This window comes from Artemia franciscana, chromosome 5, assembly GCF_032884065.1.
Source record: "Artemia franciscana chromosome 5, ASM3288406v1, whole genome shotgun sequence".
Taxonomy (NCBI): domain Eukaryota; kingdom Metazoa; phylum Arthropoda; class Branchiopoda; order Anostraca; family Artemiidae; genus Artemia; species Artemia franciscana.
This window is the reverse complement of record NC_088867.1, coordinates 38,415,424-38,436,646: the sequence shown is the minus strand read 5'-3', so window position 1 is coordinate 38,436,646 and position 21,223 is coordinate 38,415,424. Positions and strand designations below refer to the sequence as shown.

Sequence of the window (21,223 nt, the reverse complement as noted above, 5' to 3'; positions counted from 1 at the left end):
TCAATCTTGGGACGAGATACTGCAGCTTTTACTTCAAGGACAATCGGCGGTTCATAGGCATGACATTACGGCCGGTTTCTTCCGGCAAAAGTTGAAATCACTGATAAACTACATAGTAAAAGTTGAAGTGTTTGGGTCAGTGCGATGCTGGACGTACTCAGTGGAATGGCAAAAACGAGGTTTGCCACACGCACATATACTAATCTGGCTACATAAAAAAATTACTTCGAACGAAATTGATGATGTGATTTCCACTGAAATACCTGATAAAAATGTCGATAAGGGGTTACATAATATTATTGTAAAAAATATGATACATGGACCTTGCGGTGCACTGAACGAAAATTCACCATGCATGGCCAAAGGAAGGTGCACAAAGCAATATCCTCGACTTTTAGTATCAAACACAATTACTGGCAATGATGGTTACCCACAATATAGAAGAAGATCTACTGAAGATGGCGGTAAAACAGCAATAATAAAGAAGCGTAACGGTACCACCATCGAAGTAGATAACCAGTGGGTTGTTCCATATTCCCCATTATTATCAAAAACATTTAATGCACACATAAACGTTGAATACTGTAACTCCGTAAAGGCAATCAAATACATATGTAAATACGTCAACAAGGGCAGTGACATGGCAGTTTTTGGCTTGCAGCCCAAAATCAAAGATTTCGACGAAATCGTACAATATCAGGCTGGAAGATACATAAGCAGTAATGAAGCTGTTTGGTGAATTCTTTCATTTCCGATACATGAACGTAGTCCAGCTGTTGTTCACTTAGCGGTACATTTACAGAATGGTCAACGTGTTTATTTCACGGAAACCAACGTGCAACAAAGAGCCCTGAATCCACCGGATACAACATTAACAGCTTTTTTTTCGCTTTGCAAAAATGATTGTTTTGCAAAAAAAAACTGCTGTATACTGAAGTGCCTTCGTATTACACGTGGAATACTAAAAATAAAGTATTTGAACGTCGAAAACAGGGTAAGTCAGTCGACGGCCAACCTACCATCTTCAAAGATACCACGATAGGAAGACTCTACACCGTTCACCCCAATCAACATGAATGCTTCTTTCTACGCCTGCTTTTGGTGAATGTACCCGGTCCGACATCCTTTGAGTATTTGAGAACTGTAAACGGTACTATACATGACACTTACCGTAGTGCATGCCAAGCTTTGAATTTACTGGAGGATGACCAACACTGGGATAACTGCATCAATGACGCGTGCGAAACGTCAACCCCAAGTCAAATTCGTGCTTTGTTTGGCATCATTTTAACAACTTGCTCTCCATCGGCTCCTACAGAGTTATGGGAAAAATATAAGTCAAAAATGTCTGAAGATATACTCCATCGAAAACAGTTAGAGACGTCAGATATGACTTTTGATTTTACATCAGAAATTTATAACTACACCTTAGTTATTATAGAAGATTTGTGCGTACGTATGGCAAACAAACCTCTTCAGGATTTGGGAATGCCTTCACCTAACCGTATCGCTGCTGTTTCGACATGTGTAGAATTGGATCGTGAACGAAGTTACAGTACGAGTGATCTATTGTCGTATGTACAAAATAACATATTCCTCGCATTCCCATGATTCCGGCGGATCTGCCTTTTTAATTTAAAAGATTGCAATTCCCAATTCGATTAGCATTTGCAATCACCATTAACAAAGCTCAAGGTCAATCATTAGAAAAATGTGGTATAGATCTTAATACTGATTGTTTTTCCCATGGACAATTGTACGTTGCATGTTCGAGGGTCGGTAAACCTGACAATCTATTTATATGCAATGACAATTGGATGTTGTATATTCGCAAGTTTTACGCAGTTAATTTGAAGAATGTTGTATATTCGCAAGTTTTACGCAGTTAATTTGTATTGTATCTATCTATCTATCTATCTATATAAAAACGAGTTGTGTGTATGCATGTTTGTTTGTTTGTAAAAAGAGCGTTTGCATATGACGTCATTATTAGTACATACGGCTTTGTATATGCACAGACAATGGGAAACCCAAGAATGTTGTATATTCGCAATTTTTACGTAGTTTGAAACACATATATAAATCCATCTATATTCACAGGTGGGACACAGGGACACAACTACAAAGGCGCGTAACTAATATGACGCGTAACGACTTACGCGTGGGGGGGGGCGCGAAGCGCTCCACCAACTAGGTATTGGGGTGGCGCGAAGCGCCACCCCAACTGCTAGTATATATATATATATATATATATATATATATATATATATATATATATATATATATATATATATATATATATATATACTAGCTGTTGGGGTGGCCAAGCCCCCCCGCGCGCGTAAGTCATTACGCGCCATATTAATTACGCGCCATTGTAGTTGTGTCCCTGTGTCCCACCTGTGAATATAGATAGATTTATATATGTGTTTCAAACTACGTAAAAATTGCGAATATACAACATTCTTGGCTTTCCCATTGTCTGTGCATATACAAAGCCGTATGTACTAATAATGACGTCATATGCAAACGCTCTTTTTACAAACAAACAAACATGCATACACAAAACTCGTTTTTATATAGATAGATAGATAGATAGATACAATGCAAATTAACTGCGTAAAACTTGCGAATATACAACATTCTTTGCTGTCCAATTGTCGCTGCATATAAATAGATTGTCAGGTTTACCAACCCTCGAACATGCAACGTACAATTGTCCATGGGAAAAACAATCAGTATTAAGATCTATACGACATTTTTCTAATGATTGACCTTGAGCTTTGTTAATGGTGATTGCAAATACTAATTGAATTGGGAATTGCAATCTTTTAAATTGAAAAGGCAGATCCGTTGGAATCATGGGAATGCGACGAATAAGAACAGCCTCACCCTCAAAAGGCCCTATCAAGATTGTGGCCTCTATTAGGCTTTCCATTTTTTTTTTTACGGCAAGTCGCGTGCCATTGCAAAGCTTTGGTGGGTTGATATTTCTTAAAAGTATTATTGGTACGCCTATTTTTAGTTGTAGCACGTGTGGTGGAAACCCTGAAGGATCTATGGAATTTAAAAATTCAGATGGATAATTAACCGCTTCATTTGGTTCCAAAACTGTGTCGACTGACTTGTAAAGGACTGCCTGGTCTCGAATCTTGGTCAAAACAATATTGTTGATTTCGTGGACGTCTATATTTTTGGGTGCGAGAATTGCTCTTTCACTTAGCCGTTTATTATTTTTATAATTTTTTAGAATATTCGGAAATACTTTTTCAATCAATTCATTTTTGGACGTCACTAAATTACAGAAATCAGCAGGTAGTTGTATACGTCCTGAAATTGAGTCTACTGGGAGCTTTCCGTTTCCAATTGCCATCAATTGATCTGAAAATGTTTGACCAGAGTCATCGTTTTGCAATCGGACACGCATATTTGTAGTTAATTTTAATATTTTTACGTGTGCCCATAAATTAGAATTTTTCAGGCAAGCATTCATTTCGTCTGCAGGAGTTAAACTACGTAAAAATTGCGAATATACAACATTCTTGGCTTTCCCATTGTCTGTGCATATACAAAGCTGTATGTACTAATAATGACGTCATATGCAAACGCTCTTTTTACAAACAAACAAACATGCATACACACAACTCGTTTTTTTATAGATAGATAGATAGATAGATACAATACAAATTAACTGCGTAAAACTTGCGAATATACAACATTCTTCGCTGTCCAATTGTCGCTGCATATAAATAGATTGTCAGGTTTACCGACCCTCGAACATGCAACGTACAATTGTCCATGGGAAAAACAATCAGTATTAAGATCTATACCACATTTTTCTAATGATTGACCTTGAGCTTTGTTAATGGTGATTGCAAATGCTAATCGAATTGGGAATTGCAATCTTTTAAATTGAAATGGCAGAGCCGTTGGAATCATGGGAATGCGAGGAATAAGAACAGCCTCACCCTCAAAAGGCCCTGTCAAGATTGTGGCCTCTATTAGGTTTTCCATTGTTTTTTTTACGGCAAGTCGCGTGCCATTGCAAAGCTTTGGTGGGTTGATATTTCTTAAAAGTATTATTGGTACGCCTATTTTTAGTTGTAGCACGTGTGGTGGAAACCCTGAAAGATCTATGGAATTTAAAAATTCAGATGGATAATTAACCACTTCATTTGGTTCCAAAACTGTGTCGACTGACTTGTAAAGGACTTCTTGGTCTCGAATCTTGGTCAAAACAATATTGTTGATTTCGTGGACGTCTATATTTTTGGGTGCGAGAATCGCTCTTTCACTTAGCCATTTATTATTTTTATAATTTTTTAGAATATTCCGAAATACTTTTTCAATCAATTCATTTTTGGACGTCACTAAATTACAGAAATCAGCAGGTAGTTATATACGTCCTGAAATTGAGTCTATCGTATCATAAATGTCTCTTTGTTCCGACGTTAACTTGGAAATGTTATTTTGTACATACGACAAAGATCACTCGTACTGTAACTTTGTTCACAATCCAATTCTACACATGTCAAAACAGCAGCGATACGGTTAGGTGAAGGCATTCCCAAATCCTGAAGAGGTTTGTTTGCCATACGTACGCACAAATCTTCTATAATAACTAAAGTGTAGTTATAAATTTTTGATGTAAAATCAAAAGTCATATCTGACGTCTCTAACTGTTTTCGATGGAGTATATCTTCGGACTTTTTTGACTTATATTTTTCCCATAACTCTGTAGGAGCTGATGGAGAGCAAGTTGTTAAAATGATGCCAAACAATGCACGAATTTGACTTGGGGTTGACGTTTCGCACGCGTCATTGATGCAGTTATCCCAGTGTTGGTCATTCTCCAATAAATTCAGAGCTTGGCATGCACTACGGTAAGTGTCATGTATAGTACCGTTTACAGTTCTCAAATACTCAAAGGATGTTGGACCGGGTACATTAACCAAAAGCAGGCGTAGAAAGAAGCATTCATGTTGATTGGGGTGAACGGTGTAGAGTCTTCCTATAGTGGTATCTTTGAAGATGGTAGGTTGGCCGTCGACTGACTTACCCTGTTTTCGACGTTCAAATACTTTATTTTTAGTATTCCACGTGTAATACGAAAGCACTTCAGTATACAGCAGTATTTTTGCAAAAGAATCATTTTTGCAAAGCGAAAAAAAAGCTGTTAATTTTGTATCCGGTGGATTCAGGGCTCTTTGTTGCACGTTGGTTTCCGAAAAATAAACACTTTGACCATTCTGTAAATGTACCGCTAAGTGAACAACAGCTGGACTACGTTCATGTATCGGAAATGAAAGAATTCGCCAAACAGCTTCATTACTGCTTATGTATCTTCCAGCCTGATATTGTACGATTTCATCGAAATCTTTGATTTCGGGCTGCAAGCCAAAAACTGCCATGTCACTGCCTTTGTTGACGTATTTACATATGTATTTGATTGCCTTTACGGAGTTACAGTATTCAACGTTTATGTGTGCATTAAATGTTTTTGATAATAATAGGGAATATGGAACAACCCACTGGTTATCTACTTCGATGGTGGTACCGTTGTCATTGTAGGTTCTTCAGTCATTTTACAATTAGAAATTTCTCTTTCAACGGTCTTCTTACAATTAAAAATTTGTCTTTGAACGATATTCTTAAATACCTGTGTCCTGGTCGTCATTTATATTCCCTGTGTCCCGGTCGTCATTTGTGTCCCGGTATCCCAGTCTGTAATTTCTCTTTGAGTGTCCCGGTCGTTATATATATTCCCTCTGTCCCGGTCGTCATTTGTGTCCCGGTCTTGTAATTTCTCTTTGGGTGTTTTTTCTTTTTAGTATTTTTTAGTTTTTTACATTTTTAGAAATTTCTCTTTCAACGGTCTTCTTACAATTAAAAATTTGTCTTTGAACGATATTCTTAAATACCTGTGTCCTGGTCGTCATTTATATTCCCTGTGTCCCGGTCGTCATTTGTGTCCCGGTATCCCAGTCTGTAATTTTTCTTTGAGTCTCCCGGTCGTTATTTATATTCCCTCTGTCCCGGTCGTCATTTGTGTCCCGGTCTGTAATTTCTCTTTGAGTGTTTTTTCTTTTTAGTATTTTTTAGTTTTTTACATTTTTTCTTTTTCAGTTTTCTTTTTCTTCTTTATTTTTCAGCTTCACTATGAAATAAATATCGCCGAATCTTTGTTTTTTTAACTAAAATCTGGTAGGCATTGATGACCTTATCCAAGTCAAAATCCCAAACCCAATCATCATCACTATCATTTTCAGTTTTGATATGTTTTGACTCTCGCTGTCCAGGTGGATCTTCATATAACTGCGCGGTTTTGCGTTCTTTAGCCTCAAGCCTGTTTCCTTGCTGTTCTTTTGATTCCTTGGCACGCTTTCTTTTCTGACTTTCTCTATCAGCAGCAAGTTTTTTTGGCATAGACTCTTTGAGCATCTTCATCGGCTTTTGACATTGTAAGTTCATCAGTCATTTTAAACTTAAACATTAATAGATTTCTACGTGAACATATATGTCTTAAATATCTTTAATGACGTCACAGTCATAGCAAAAATGACGACAACTAAATTCATGACGTCAGTCGACACAGAAACATGACGTCACCTGACAGACAGACACACAGACAGACAACTTTTTTTTATATCTATACTAGCTGTTGGGGTGGCGCTTCGTGCCACCCCAACACCTAGTTGGTGGGGGCGCTTCGCGCCCCTCCAAGCCCCCCCGCGCGCGTAAGTCATTACGCGCCATATTAGTTACGCGCCATTGTAGTTGTGTCCCTATGTCCCACCTGTGAATATAGATATATATATATATATATATATATATATATATATATATATATATATATATATATACTCTGTGCATATAAATAGATTGTCAGGTTTACTGACTCTTGAACATGCAACGCATAATGGTCCATGGGAAAACAATCCGTATTCAGATCTATACCTCATGATTCTATTGATTGCCCTTGAGCTTTGTTGATGGTGATTGCTAATCGACCATTTCCTTTGTTGCCGTCGTCATTTATATATCCCCCTGTGCCCCCCGGCGTCCCCGTTGTAGTTGTGTCCCTGTGTCCGGGTCGTCATTTATATTCCCTGTGTCCCCGTCGTCATTTGTGTCCCGGTGTCCCAGTCTGTGATTTCTATTTGAGTGTCCCGGGCGTCATTTATATTCGTCAGGATATTGTAGGGCATCGTAGCATCGATGAGTTTAAGCAATTCTTGTCAACTGATTGTTTCGCCTATAAAGAATATTATCTCGAGGTAAGAACTGATCACCGACCACAACGATTGCCACTTTGTTGATAGTTGCGTATCAGGAGGCATCTATTCGATTGCTGTTTTTAAGCAGAAGCACTAAATTATTATTTTTGTGGAAAAGATGATATATATATAAATATATATATATATTTTCTTTTTAGTTTTTTTGTAGTTTTTACCTTTTTTAGTTTTTTTCTTCTTTTGTATTAATGCTAAAGCCAAGGTTCAGGTTTGAACAACTTCATGACGACATACAGCTCAATCCTTATAATGACGTCAGTCGACAAACATGACGTCAGTCGACAGACAGACAAACAACTTATTTTTATATATATAGATATATATCTATATATATAAGAACTAGCTGTTGGGGTGGCGCTTCGCGCCACCCCAACACCTAGTTGGTGGGGCGCTTCGCACCCCGCCAAGCCCCCCCCGCGCGCGTAAGTCGTTACGCGCCATATTAGTTACGCGCCATTGTAGTTGTGTCCCTGTGTCCCACCTGTGAATATAGATAGAGTTATATATGTGTTTCAAACTACGTAAAAATTGCGAATATACAACATTCTTGGCTTTCCCATTGTCTGTCCATATACAAAGCCGTATGTACTAATAATGACGTCATATGCAAACGCTCTTTTTACAAACAAACAAACATGCATACACACAACTCGTTTTTATATAGATAGATAGATAGATAGATACAATACAAATTAACTACGTAAAACTTGTGAATATACAACAGTCTTCGCTGTCCCATTGTCTGAGCGTATAAATAGATTGTCAGGTTTACCGACCCTCAAAGATGCAACATACAATTGTACATTGGTAAAGCAATCTGTATTAAGATCTATACCGCATTTTTCTAGTGATTGCCCTTGAGCTTTGTTGATGGTGGTTGCAAATGCTAATCGAATTGGGAATTGCAATCTTTTAAATTGAAAAAGCAGATCCGTTGGAATCATGGGAATGCGAGGAATAAGAACAGCCTCACCCTCATAAGGCCCTGTCAAGATTGTGGCCTCTATTAGGTTTTCCATTGTTTTTTTTACGGCAAGTCGCGTGCCATTGCAAAGCTTTGGTGGGTTGATATTTCTTAAAAGTATTATTGGTACGCCTATTTTTAGTTGTAGCACGTGTGGTGGAAACCCTGAAGGATCTATGGAATTTAAAAATTCAGATGGATAATTAACCGCTTCATTTGGTTCCAAAATACAAATTAACTGCGTAAAACTTGCGAATATACAACATTCTTCGCTGTCCAATTGTCGCTGCATATAAATAGATTGTCAGGTTTACCGACCCTCGAACATGCAACGTACAATTGTCCATGGGAAAAACAATCAGTATTAAGATCAATACCACATTTTTCTAATGATTGACCTTGAGCTTTGTTAATGGTGATTGCAAATGCTAATCGAATTGGGAATTGCAATCTTTTAAATTGAAAAGGCAGATCCGTTGGAATCATGGGAATGCGAGGAATAAGAACAGCCTCACCCTCAAAAGGCCCTGTCAAGATTGTGGCCTCTATTAGGTTTTCCATTGTTTTTTTTTACGGCAAGTCGAGTGCCATTGCAAAGCTTTGGTGGGTTTATATTTCTTAAAAGTATTATTGGTACGCCTATTTTTAGTTGTAGCACGTGTGGTGGAAACCCTGAAAGATCTATGGAATTCAAAAATTCAGATGGATAATTAACCGCTTCATTTGGTTCCAAAACTGTGTCGACTGACTTGTAAAGGACTGCCTGGTCTTGAATCTTGGTCAAAACAATATTGTTGATTTCCTGGACGTCTATATTTTTGGGTGCGAGAATCGCTCTTTCACTTAGCCATTTATTATTTTTATAATTTTTTAGAATATTCGGAAATACTTTTTCAATCAATTCATTTTTGGACGTCACTAAATTACAGAAATCAGCAGGTAGTTGTATACGTCCTGAAATTGAGTCTACTGGGAGCTTTCCGTTTCCCATTGCCAGCAATTGATCCGAAAATATTTGACCAGAGTCATCGTTTTGCAATCGGACACGCATATTTGTAGTTAATTTTAATGTTTTTACGTGTGCCCATAAATTAGAATTTTTCAGGCAAGCATTCATTTCGTCTGCAGGAGTTGATCTAGGTATTATAGGTAATGTTTGCCTGAAATCTCCCGCAAGCAATATTAAGGTGCTGCCAAAGGGTTTCGACTTCCCTCGCAAATCTTTCAAGCATTGATCCAGAGCCTCGATTGATTTTTTGTGTGCCATTGTGCACTCATCCCAAATAATAAGTTTGCATTGCTGCAATACTTTACCCATCCCAGATGATTTGGAAATATTGCACGTGGGAGTTTCTGTAGAATGCAAGTTCAGAGGCAATTTCAAAGCGGAATGAGCAGTTCTTCCACCAGGCAGCAATGTTGCGGCTATTCCGGACGACGCAATTGCCAACGCTATATCATTTTTTGATCGAATTGATGCCAGAATCAGTTTTATCACAAACGTTTTACCAGTACCTCCTGGCGCATCCAAAAAGAAAATTTCTCCAACGTTGTTATCGACACAATGCATTTATCGTATCATAAATGTCTCTTTGTTCCGACTTTAACTTGGAAATATTATTTTGTACATACGACAATAGATCACTCGTACTGTAACTTTGTTCACGATCCAATTCTACACATGTCGAAACATAAGCGATACGGTTAGGTGAAGGCATTCCCAAATCCTGAAGAGGTTTGTTTGCCATACTTACGCACAAATCTTCTATAACAACTAAAGTGTAGTTATAAATTTCTGATGTAAAATCAAAAGTCATATCTGACGTCTCTAACTGTTTTCGATGAAGTAGATCTTCGGACATTTTTGACTTATATTTTTCCCATAACTCTGTAGGAGCTGATGGAGAGCAAGTTGTTAAAATGATGCCAAACAATGCACGAATTTGATTTGGGGTTGACGTTTCGCACGCGTCATTGATGCAGTTATCCCAGTGTTGGTCATTCTCCAATAAATTCAGAGCTTGGCATGCACTACGGTAAGTGTCATGTATAGTACCATTTACAGTCCTCAAATACTCAAAGGATGTTGGACCGGGTACATTCACCAAAAGCAGGCGTAGAAAGAAGCATTCATATTGATTGGGGTGAACGGTGTAGAGTCTTCCTATCGTGGTATCTTTGAAGATGGTAGGTTGGCCGTCGACTGACTTACCCTGTTTTCGACGTTCAAATACTTTATTTTTAGTATTCCACGTGTAATACGAAGGCACTTCAGTATACAGCAGTTTTTTTGCAAAAGAATCATTTTTGCAAAGCGAAAAAAAAGCTGTTAATGTTGTATCCGGTGGATTCAGGACTCTTTGTTGCACGTTGGTTTCCGTGAAATAAACACGTTGACCATTCTGTAAATGTACCGCTAAGTGAACAACAGCTGGACTACGTTCATGTATCGGAAATGAAAGAATTCGCCAAACAGCTTCATTACTGCTTATGTATCTTCCAGCCTGATATTCTACGATTTCATCGAAATCTTTGATTTCGGACTGCAAGCCAAAAACTGCCATGTCACTACCTTTGTTGACGTATTTACATATGTATTTGATTGCCTTTACGGAGTTACAGTATTCAACGTTTATGTGTGCATTAAATGTTTTTGATAATAATGGGGAATATGGAACAACCCACTGGTTATCTACTTCGATGGTGGTTACGCTTCTTTATTATTGCTGTTTTACCGCCATCTTCAGTAGATCTTCTTCTATATTGTGGGTAACCATCATTGCCAGTAATTGTTTTGGGTACTAAAAGTCGAGGATATTGCTTTGTGCACCTTCCTTTGGCCATGCATGGTGAATTTTCGTTCAGTGCACCGCAAGGTCCATGTATCATATTTTTTACAATAATATCATGTAACCCCTTATCGACATTTTTATCAGGTATTTCAGCGGAAATCACATCATCAATTTCGTTCGAAGTAATTTTTTTATGTAGCCAGATTAGTATATGTGCGTGTGGCAAACCTCGTTTTTGCCATTCCACTGAGTACATCCAGCCTCGTACTGACCCAAACACTTCATGTTTTACAAGATAGTTTATCAGTGATTTCAACTTTTGCCGGAAGACACGTGCCGTAATGTCATGCCTATGAACCGCCGATTGTCCTTGAAGTAAAAGCTGCAGTATCTCGTCCCAAGATTGATTACATGTAAATGTAATAAATAAATCTGGACGACCATAGAGACGAACATACGCAATAGCATCTTGAGCATATTCATGCATATGACGGGGACTGCCAGCATATGACGAAGGTAAAATTGTTAATCTTCCAACGTTTGTGGTATTACCGTCATTTATAACTGCATCTCGCAAATGAATGTATTGTTCAGAGCGGAGCTTGGTCTGATTCAGGCGGATATATAGCAAACGTTCTGATTCAATTTTAGCATACATATCCACGACAAATTGGTGAAACAATTCACGGCATTTTAAAATATAATTTTCTTCATCCTGCCGAATCATTAGTCTATAGGAATAATAATGCATTGCACTGCATTTCTTATTCATTTCTTTGTTAGTGGCTGGATTCATCAATTTAATATAAAAGTAATAGCCGTCGGCTCCATCCCAAAAAATGATAGGATATTGTAGGGCATCGTAGCATCGATGAGTTTCAGCAATTCTTAACAACTGAGCGTTTCGCTTATGAAGAATAATATCTCGAGGTAAAAACTGATCACCGACCATAACGATTGCCACTTCGTCGATAGTCGGAGCATTGTATCTACGCACATGTTGGCCAGGAGGCGTTTTGTCAGCGGAAATAACAATTTTATGCGTATCAGTAGGCATCAAATCGATGGCTGTTTTGAACAGACGCACTAAATTATTATTTTCGTGGAAAAGATGTTGCAATTGGGAAACGATTGTCCTTTCAACGTTGGGAGAAATTTCGCAACGTGCATTCAATTCAGAATTTCTATCACTGATGAAGTACAATTGTAAAACTTTATGATTCTCGCCTGAGAATGGTAGAAGGGACCCTGCTTTATGATAAATTTGCCCTTTTACTTTGAAAGCAGACATAAATTGATCTGGATTTTCGATTTGGGCTCCAAACGACGTCATTTGGAAACATGAGTTGTATTGTCTGATTTTTGACAAAAAACGCTTAGATTCTGACGTAGCTCCAGTAAGGAAAGTCTTCAATGGCTCTGGTGGTGCAGCCAATAGAGGAAGTTTAACTTTTCCTGAGGCGCAACACATTCCCAATGTTTCACCATTGAATTTCAAGGCCTTGCAATAGGGACAAATTTTAGACATTGTCCCGATTTGAACACATCTACTCAAGCTATAATCATCGACTGGGTTGTACCTGAATGCCAGGCGATAACTTTCAGGTTGCTCTGATTACTCGGCACGCTTTCTTTTCTTACTTTCTCTATCAGCAGCAAGCCTGATTTCTTGCTGTTCTTGTGATTCCTCGGCACGCTTTCTTTTCTTACTTTCTCTATCAGCAGCAAGTCTGATTTCTTGCTGTTCTTGTAATTCCTCGGCACGCCTTCTTTTTTCACATTCTCTTTTAGCAGCAAGTCTGCTTCCGCGTTGCTCTGGTAGTTCCTCGGCATGCTTTCTGTTCTTTCTTTCTCTATCAGCCTCAAGCCTGTTTCCCTGCTGTTCTTTTGATTCCTCGGCACGCCTTCTTTTTTCACTTTCTCTTTTAGCAGCAAGTCTGCTTTCGCGTTGCTCTGGTAGTTCCTCGGCACGCTTTCTTTTCTGACTTTCTCTATCAGCAGCAAGTTTTTTGGCATAGACTCTTTGAGCATCTTCATCAGTCATTGTAAACTTAAACATTAATAGATTTCTACGTGAACATATGTCTTATATAACTTGAATGACGTCACCGTCAAAGCAAAAATGACGACAACTAATTTCATGATGTCAGCCGACACAGAAACATGACGTCACCTGACAACTAATTTCATGACATCAGCCGAAACAGAAAGATGACGTCACCTGATCCACAGATCCACAGACAGACAACTTATTTATATATATATAGATATATATATATATATATATATATATATATATATATATATATATATATATATATATATATATATATATATATATATATATTCACAGGTGGGACACAGGGACACAACTACAATGGCGCGTAACTAATAAGGCGCGTAACGACTTACGCGCGCGGGGTGACTTGGGGGGGGGCGCGAAGCGCCCCACTAGCAACAGCTAGTATCTATCTATATATATAAAAATAAGTTGTCTGTCTGTCTGTGGATGGATCAGGTGACGTCACTTGAAAAAACTGGATCAGGTGACGTCAAAACTGAAAAAACTAAAAAAAGGCAAAAACTACAAAAAAAACTAAAAACTAATAAAAAAAATAAAAAGCTAAAAAACTAAAAAAACTAAAAAAAGGCAAAAACTACAAAAAAAACTAAAAACTAATAAAAAAGCTAAAAAACTAAAAAAACTAAAAAAAAGGCAAAAACTACAAAAAAAACTAAAAACTAATAAAAAAAATAAAAAAGCTAAAAAACTAAAAAAACTAAAAAAACTAAAAAAAGGTAAAAAACTAAAAAAACTAAAAACTAAAAAAAAATAAAAAAAAGGAAAAAACTGAAAAATAAGCTAACTTAAAGGTAAAAACCAATAAAAAACTAAAAAAAAAACTGAAAAAACTAAAAAAAGGCAAAAACTACAAAAAAAACTAAAAACTAATAAAAAAAGTAAAAAAGCTAAAAAACTAAAAAAACTAAAAAAACTAAAAAAAGGTAAAAAACTAGAAAAAATAAAAAATAAAAAAAAACTAAAAAAAAGGAAAAAACTGAAAAATAAGCTAAAATAAAGGTAAAAACCAATAAAAAACTAAAAAGAAAAAAAGGAAAAAACTAAAAAAAATTTTCATCTAAAAAACTAAAAAAAACTAAAAAAGGTAAAAACTAAAAGAACTAAAAAAGAAAAAAATAAATGACGACACTCAAAGAGAAAGCGACCAGGACAAAAGGAATTTTCGATTAGCAATCAACAAAGCACCGGGACACAGGGAGTATAAATGAAAAAAGCTAAAAAACTAAAAAAACTAAAAAAAGGCAAAAACTACAAAAAAAACTAAAAACTACTAAAAAAAATAAAAAAGCTAAAAAACTAAAAAAACTAAAAAAACTAAAAAAAGGTAAAAAACTAAAAAAACTAAAAACTAAAAAAAACTAAAAAAAAGGAAAAAACTGAAAAATAAGCTAAAATAAAGGTAAAAACCAATAAAAAACTAAAAAAAAAACTGAAAAAACTAAAAAAAGCCAAAAACTACAAAAAAAAACTAAAAACTAATAAAAAAAGTAAAAAAGCTAAAAAACTAAAAAAAGGTAAAAAACTAAAAAAAATAAAAAATAAAAAAAACTAAAAAAAAGGAAAAAACTGAAAAATAAGCTAAAATAAAGGTAAAAACCAATAAAAAACTAAAAAGAAAAAAAGGAAAAAACTAAAAAAAATTTTCATCTAAAAAACTAAAAAAAACTAAAAAAGGTAAAAACTAAAAGAACTAAAAAAGAAAAAAATAAATGACGACACTCAAAGAGAAAGCGACCAGGACAAAAGGAATGTTCGATTAGCAATCAACAAAGCACCGGGACACAGGGAGTATAAATGACGACCAGGACATAAGTAAAAAAAAAACTAACAAAACTAAAAAGAAAAAAAAACTAAAAACTAATAAAAAAACTAAAAAATCTAAAAATCTAAATAAACTAAAAAAGAAAAAAAAGGAAAAAAATAAAGGAGAAAAACAAAACTAAAAAACGAATGTATATACAGACCGGGACACCGGGATACAAATGACGACCGGGACACGGAATATAAATGACGACCGGGACACAGGGACAAAACTACAACGGGGACACCGGGGGAAACAGGGGGATATAAATGACGACCGGGACACCGGGACAGGGAATGGTCGATTAGCAATCACCATCAACAAAGCTCAAGGGCAATCATTAGAATCATGAGGTATAGATCTGAATACAGATTGTTTTCCCATGGACCATTATATGTTGCATGTTCAAGAGTCGGTAAACCTGACAATCTATTTATATGCAAAGACAATGGGACAGCAAAGAATGTTGTATATTCGCAAGTTTTACGTAGTTAAAACCATATATATATATATATATATATATATATATATATATATATATATATATATATATATATATATATATATATATATATATATATATATATATATATATCTATATTCCCAGGTGGGACATAGGGACACAACTACAATGGCGCGTAACGACTTACGCGCGCGGGGGGGGCTTGGGGGGGGCGCGAAGCGCCCCCACCAACTAGGTGTTGGGGTGGCGCGAAGCGCCACCCCAACAGCTAGTATATATATATATATATACGTAAAACTTGCGAATATACAACATTCTTCGCTGTCCCATTGTCTGTAGATATAAATAGATTGTCAGGTTTACCGACTCTTGAACATGCAACATATAATTGTCCATGGAAAAAACAATCCGTATTCAGATCTATACCTCATTATTCTAATGATTGCCCTTGAGCTTTGTTGATGTTGATTGCTAATCAAACATTCCCTGTGTCCCCATCGTCATTTATATATCCCCTTGTGCTCCCGGCGTCCCCGTAGTAGTTGTGTCCCTGTGTCCCAGTCATCAATTATAGTCGAAAAACATGACGTCAGTTGACACACAAACATAACGTCAGTCTACACACACGTCCCAGTCGTCATTTGTGTCCCGGTGTCCCAGTCTGTAATTTCTCTTTGAGTGTCCCGGTCGTCATTTATATTCCCTGTGTCCCGGTCTGTATATACATTCGTTTTTGAATTGGTATTTGATGAAATAAATTCTTTGTTTTTTTCCTTTTTTTCTTTTTAATTTTTTTTGGGTTTTTACCTTTTTTCCGCTTTTTAGTTTTTTTCTTTTTAGTCTTTTTGTAGTTTTTACCCTTTTTTTTTAGTTTTCTTTTTCTCCTTTATTTTTCTTTTTTTTTCTTTTTTTATTTTTTTTTTGCTTTTTCAGTTTTTAGTTTTTGTTATTAGTTTGTAGTTTTTGTTTTCGTTTTAGTTTTTTGCTGTTTTTACCCTTTTTTAGTTTTTTTTCTTTTTTAGTTTTTAGTTTTTTACCTTTTTTTATTTTTTTTTAGTTTTTTAGTTTTTTAGTAGTTTTTACCTGTTTTTTAGTTTTCTTAGTTTTTTTTTCTTTTTTAGTTTTTCTTTCTTCTTTTGTATTAATGCTAAAGCCAAGGTTCGAACCTGGAACCTCTCGGACCTAGAACCTGGAACATAACGCTTTACCAACTCAGCTACTTCGGCTTGAATATATTTACCTTTTTTAGTTTTTTTATTTTTTTTTTTCATTTTTTTTAGTTTTCTTTTTCTCCTTTATTTGTCAGTTTTTTTCCTTTTTTTCTTTTTTTTTTCTTTTTCAGTTTTTAGTGTTTTTAGTTTTTTTAATTTTTTTATTAGTTTTTAGTTTTTTTTTCATTTTAGTTTTATTGTAGTTTTTACCTTTTTTAGTTTTTTTTTACTTTTTTTTACTTTTTTAGTTTTTCACCCTTTTTTTTTAGTTTTTTAACTTTTTCAGTTTTTTTTTTAGTATTTTCTTTTTAGTTTTTTTTTGTAGTTTTTATCTTTTTTAGTTTTTTTTCTTATATTGTATTAATGCTAAAGCCAAGGTTCGAACATGGAACCTCTCGGACCTAGAACCTGGAACATAACGCTTTACCAACTGAGCTACTGTATTTGTATCGGATTAACGACGCTTCTTGACTACTAAGGTCCCTGCGTCGGCCCTGTAGTGCATTCCTGCAGCATGGTTCGATCTCTGGGTTCCGTATTACCACGCTAAGGTCAGACCCACTGCGCCAACACAGGTAGTTATATAACTGAGCTACTTCGGCTTGAATACATTCGTTTTTGAATTGGTATGTGATGAAATAATTCAGACGTCATATGCGGACAGTGATGTCACTCGACACACAGACAACTTATTTTTATATATTTGGTTTGGTAAGACACATGTCCGTGTTAATTTTGGTATTGTAATTTATTTATTGGAGCATGGGCTGATTCGCACTGGTATGACATCATAACTATCTTTCTAAAGAATATGACATGAAAAGGATACTATACGTCATTAACGCTAAATAAGAATACTTACGTCACCGACTCTATAAATAAACTTGCTTTTAAAAATCGGTTGTCAGTTTTGAAACATAAAGCAATGAGAAATGATCACAAAAAGGATCTAAAGCGAATGAAAAATTGGAATTCGGCACCTACCGATATTTTAGATAAGCATGGGCGTACACAGTTACATTATGCTGCCAAAGCTAACAAACTAGATATTTGTCGGTTACTAGTTTCAAAGGGTGCTCAAATAGACATTTTAGATGATGAAAGGCGGACTCCTTTACACTGGGCCGTGATTGGAATAGAAGAAGATTTTAGTATAATTAAAGCAGGAGATGAAACAGAAATTGTCAAGTTTCTTCTTTCAAGAGGTGCATCTACCGATATTTTAGATGAGGATGGGCTTGCACCGTTACATTATGCTGCCAGGGATAACAAACCAGATAGTTGTCAGTTACTAGTTTCAAAAGGTGCTCAAATAGACATTTTAGATGATGAAAGGCGGACTCCTTTACATTGGGCCATGATTGGAGGCGGGAAAAATTATTGTACAATGAAAGCAGGAGATGGAACAGAAATTGTAAAGTTTCTTCTTTCAAGAGGTGCATCTACCGATATTTTAGATGAGGATGGGCTTGCACCGTTACATTTTGCTGCCAAAAATAACAAACCAGATAGTTGTCAGTTGCTAGTTTCAAAGGGTGCCCATATAAACATTGGATATAGTCGAACTCCTTTATATTATGCCGCAAGAGAAGGACATATATCTGTAGCTAAGTATCTCTTAAGAAAGGGAGCAAACCCCAATTTCCAGTGTCGAGGGGACCATTACGGGTACACACCTTTACATGCTGCTGCTCAACGAGGTAAACTAGACATGTGTCAGCTACTTGTTTCAAAGGGCGCGCGTATAGACGCTTTATATGATAATTGTCATACTCCTTTGTTTTCTGCCGTGTGGAATGGGCAATTATCCGTGGCTAGTTATCTCATAGAAAAGGGAGCAAACATCAATTTTCAAATCACAAAAGCAAACGTTGATTTTAAAAATACACCCTTAGCTGCTGCTGCTGCAGAAGGTCAAATAGACATGTGTCAATTACTTGTTTCAAAGGGTGCTCAAATAGACATTCTAGACGATAGAAGGCGGACTCCTTTACATTGGGCCGTGATTGGACCCAGAGAAGGTTCTAAATGCTTATTTACCATAAAAGAAGAAAATAAAACAGAAATTGTCAAGTTTCTTCTATCAAGAGGTGCATCAACCGATATTTTAGATAAGCATGGGCGTACACCGTTACATTATGCTGCCAAAGCTAACAAACTAGATATTTGTCGGTTACTAGTTTCAAAGGGTGCTCAAATAGACATTTTAGATGATGAAAGGCGGAATCCTTTACATTGGGCCGTGATTGGAAGCGGAAAAGCTTATTGTACAATGAAATCAGGAGATGAAGCAGAAATTGTCAAGTTTCTTCTTTCAAGAGGTGCACCTACCGATATTTTAGATGAGAATGGGCTTGCACCGTTACATTATGCTGCCAAAGCTAACAAACTAGATAGTTGTCAGTTGCTAGTTTCAAAGGGTGCTCAAACAGACATTTTAGATGATGAAGGATTTACTCCTTTTCACTTGGCTTTTGAAAATAATAATATATCCATAGCTAGTTATCTTTTAGAAAAGGGTGCAAATATCAATTTAAAGTATGGCAATAGTCCATTACACTCTGTCCATCATACACTCTTACACTCTGCTGCTGCACAATGTCAACTAGATAAGTGTCAGTTTCTACTTTCAAAAGGTGCGCAAGTTGACGCTTTAGATGATAAAAGGCGTACTCCTTTACATTGTGTTGTGAATAAAACTGGAAGTTTTACTAGAGAAAAACAAAGAGAAAAACTAGAAATTGTCAAGTTTCTTATTTCAAGAGGAGCGACTGTAGATGTCTTAGATGAAAATGATTTGACGCCATTAGTTATAGCTGTGTCCATGAGAGACTTTGCTATAGCTGACTATCTCTTAGAAAAAAAAGCAATTTATCATCCCCCAAAAACAGAAAATTATCGAGTTTTGCTAAAAGATTTAATAAATAGCTACTTCACTATAGAAGAAGCAGCTAAAACGAAGATATATTCTATACTATGCAATCTTGCCTTTCGTACATCTAATGATCTGAAATCAATATGCCGGTATGTTATTGTAAATTATGCATGTCAAACCAAATTATTTGACTACGTTGAAGGGTTCAACATACCACACTGTTTAAAATGCTACTTGAATTTTGAGGAAGAGCTTCAACTTTGCTTTAAAAATTAACTATTTAATTAAGTTTAGTAGATTTGGTACAAAAGATATAAAACAAGAGAATGTATGGAGATTTAGGTCAGGATCTTCAGGATCTTAAGTTAGACAAGGCTACGTTAGGCTAAGTTAAATTAAGTTAGGTAGTGATAATGCCTTTGGGCTGGTTAGTCTAGTTTTAGTTAGGCTCGGTTAAGCTAGGTTAACTAGTAAAAGTAGCACGATGCTGCTAGGTAAACTAGATATGTTTCAGTTTCTTCTTTCAAAAGTCTTACATATAGACATTTTAGATGATGACAGTTTGACTCCTTTACATTTTGTTTTGCAAAAAAAACAAATGTCTGCAGGTGAATTATCTTTTAGAAAAGAGAGCAAACCTCAATTCGAAGTATGGCGATTGGGCTTTACGCTTTTTTGCTGCACAAGGTAGACTTTCGTCATTTATATATCCCGGTCGTTATTTGTGTCCCAGTGTCCCAGTCTGTAATTTCTCTTTGAGTGTCCCGGTCGTCATTTATATTCCCTGTGTCCCGGCTTTTAGTTTTCTTTTTCTCCTTTATTTTTCAGTTTCTTTCCTTTTTTTAGTTTTTTTTTCTTTTCAGTTTTTAGTTTTTTCTGTTTTTTTTTTATTGGTTTTTAGTTTTTTTTTCTTTTTAGTCTTTTTGTAGTTTTGACCTTTTTTTAGTTTTTTTAGTTTTTTTTTAGTTTTTTTAGTATTTTTTTTTAGTTTTTAGTTTTTTACTTTTTTTGTTTTTTTTTTGTTTTTTAGCTTTTTTAGTTTTTTTAGTATTTTTTTTAGTTTTTTTGTTGTTTTTACCTCTTTTTGTTTTTTTCTTCTTTTGTATTAATGCTAAAGCCAAGGTTCAAACCTGGAGCCTCTCGGACCTAGAACCTGAAATATAACGCTTTACCAACTCAGCTACTTTGGCTTGAATACATTCGTTTTGAGCAGCTTCCTCGGGTGTTGCCATTGTAGGTTCTTCAGTCATTTTACAATTAGAAATTTCTCTTTCAACGATCTTCTTACAATCAAAAATTTGTCTTTGAACGACATTCTTAAATACCTGAGTCGTGGTCGTCATTTATATTCCCTGTGTCTCGGTCGTCATTTGTGTCCCGGTATCCCAGTCTGTAATTTCTCTTTGAGTGTTTTTTCTTTTTAGTTTTTTTTTAGTTTTTACCTTTTTTCTTTTTCCAGTTTTCTTTTTCTTCTTTATTTTTCAGCGTCACTATGAAATACATATCGCCGAACCTTTGTTTTTTTAACTAAAATCTGGTAGGCAATGATGACCTTATCCAAGTCAAAATCCCAAACCCTGGACTCTCGCTGTCCAGGTGGATTTTCATCTAACTGCACGGTTTTGCGTTCTTTAGCCGCGAGCCTGTTTTCTTGCTGTTCTTGTGATTCCTCGGCACGCTTTCTTTTCTTACTTTCTCTATCAGCAGCAAGTTTTTTGGCATAGAATCTTATAGCAGCT

At 35.9% G+C, this 21,223-nt stretch overlaps 1 protein-coding gene across 1 annotated transcript; it reads left to right on the top strand.

The window, feature by feature from the left end:
* The first annotated feature begins 17,531 nt into the window (after nucleotides 1–17,531).
* LOC136027375 (ankyrin-3-like) lies at nucleotides 17,532–20,426 on the top strand. Its single transcript, XM_065704559.1, has one exon. It carries the CDS (start codon nucleotides 17,535–17,537, stop codon nucleotides 19,758–19,760), a length of 2,226 nt encoding a protein of 741 aa, XP_065560631.1. The 5' UTR covers nucleotides 17,532–17,534; the 3' UTR covers nucleotides 19,761–20,426.
* The last annotated feature ends 797 nt before the right edge of the window (nucleotides 20,427–21,223 follow it).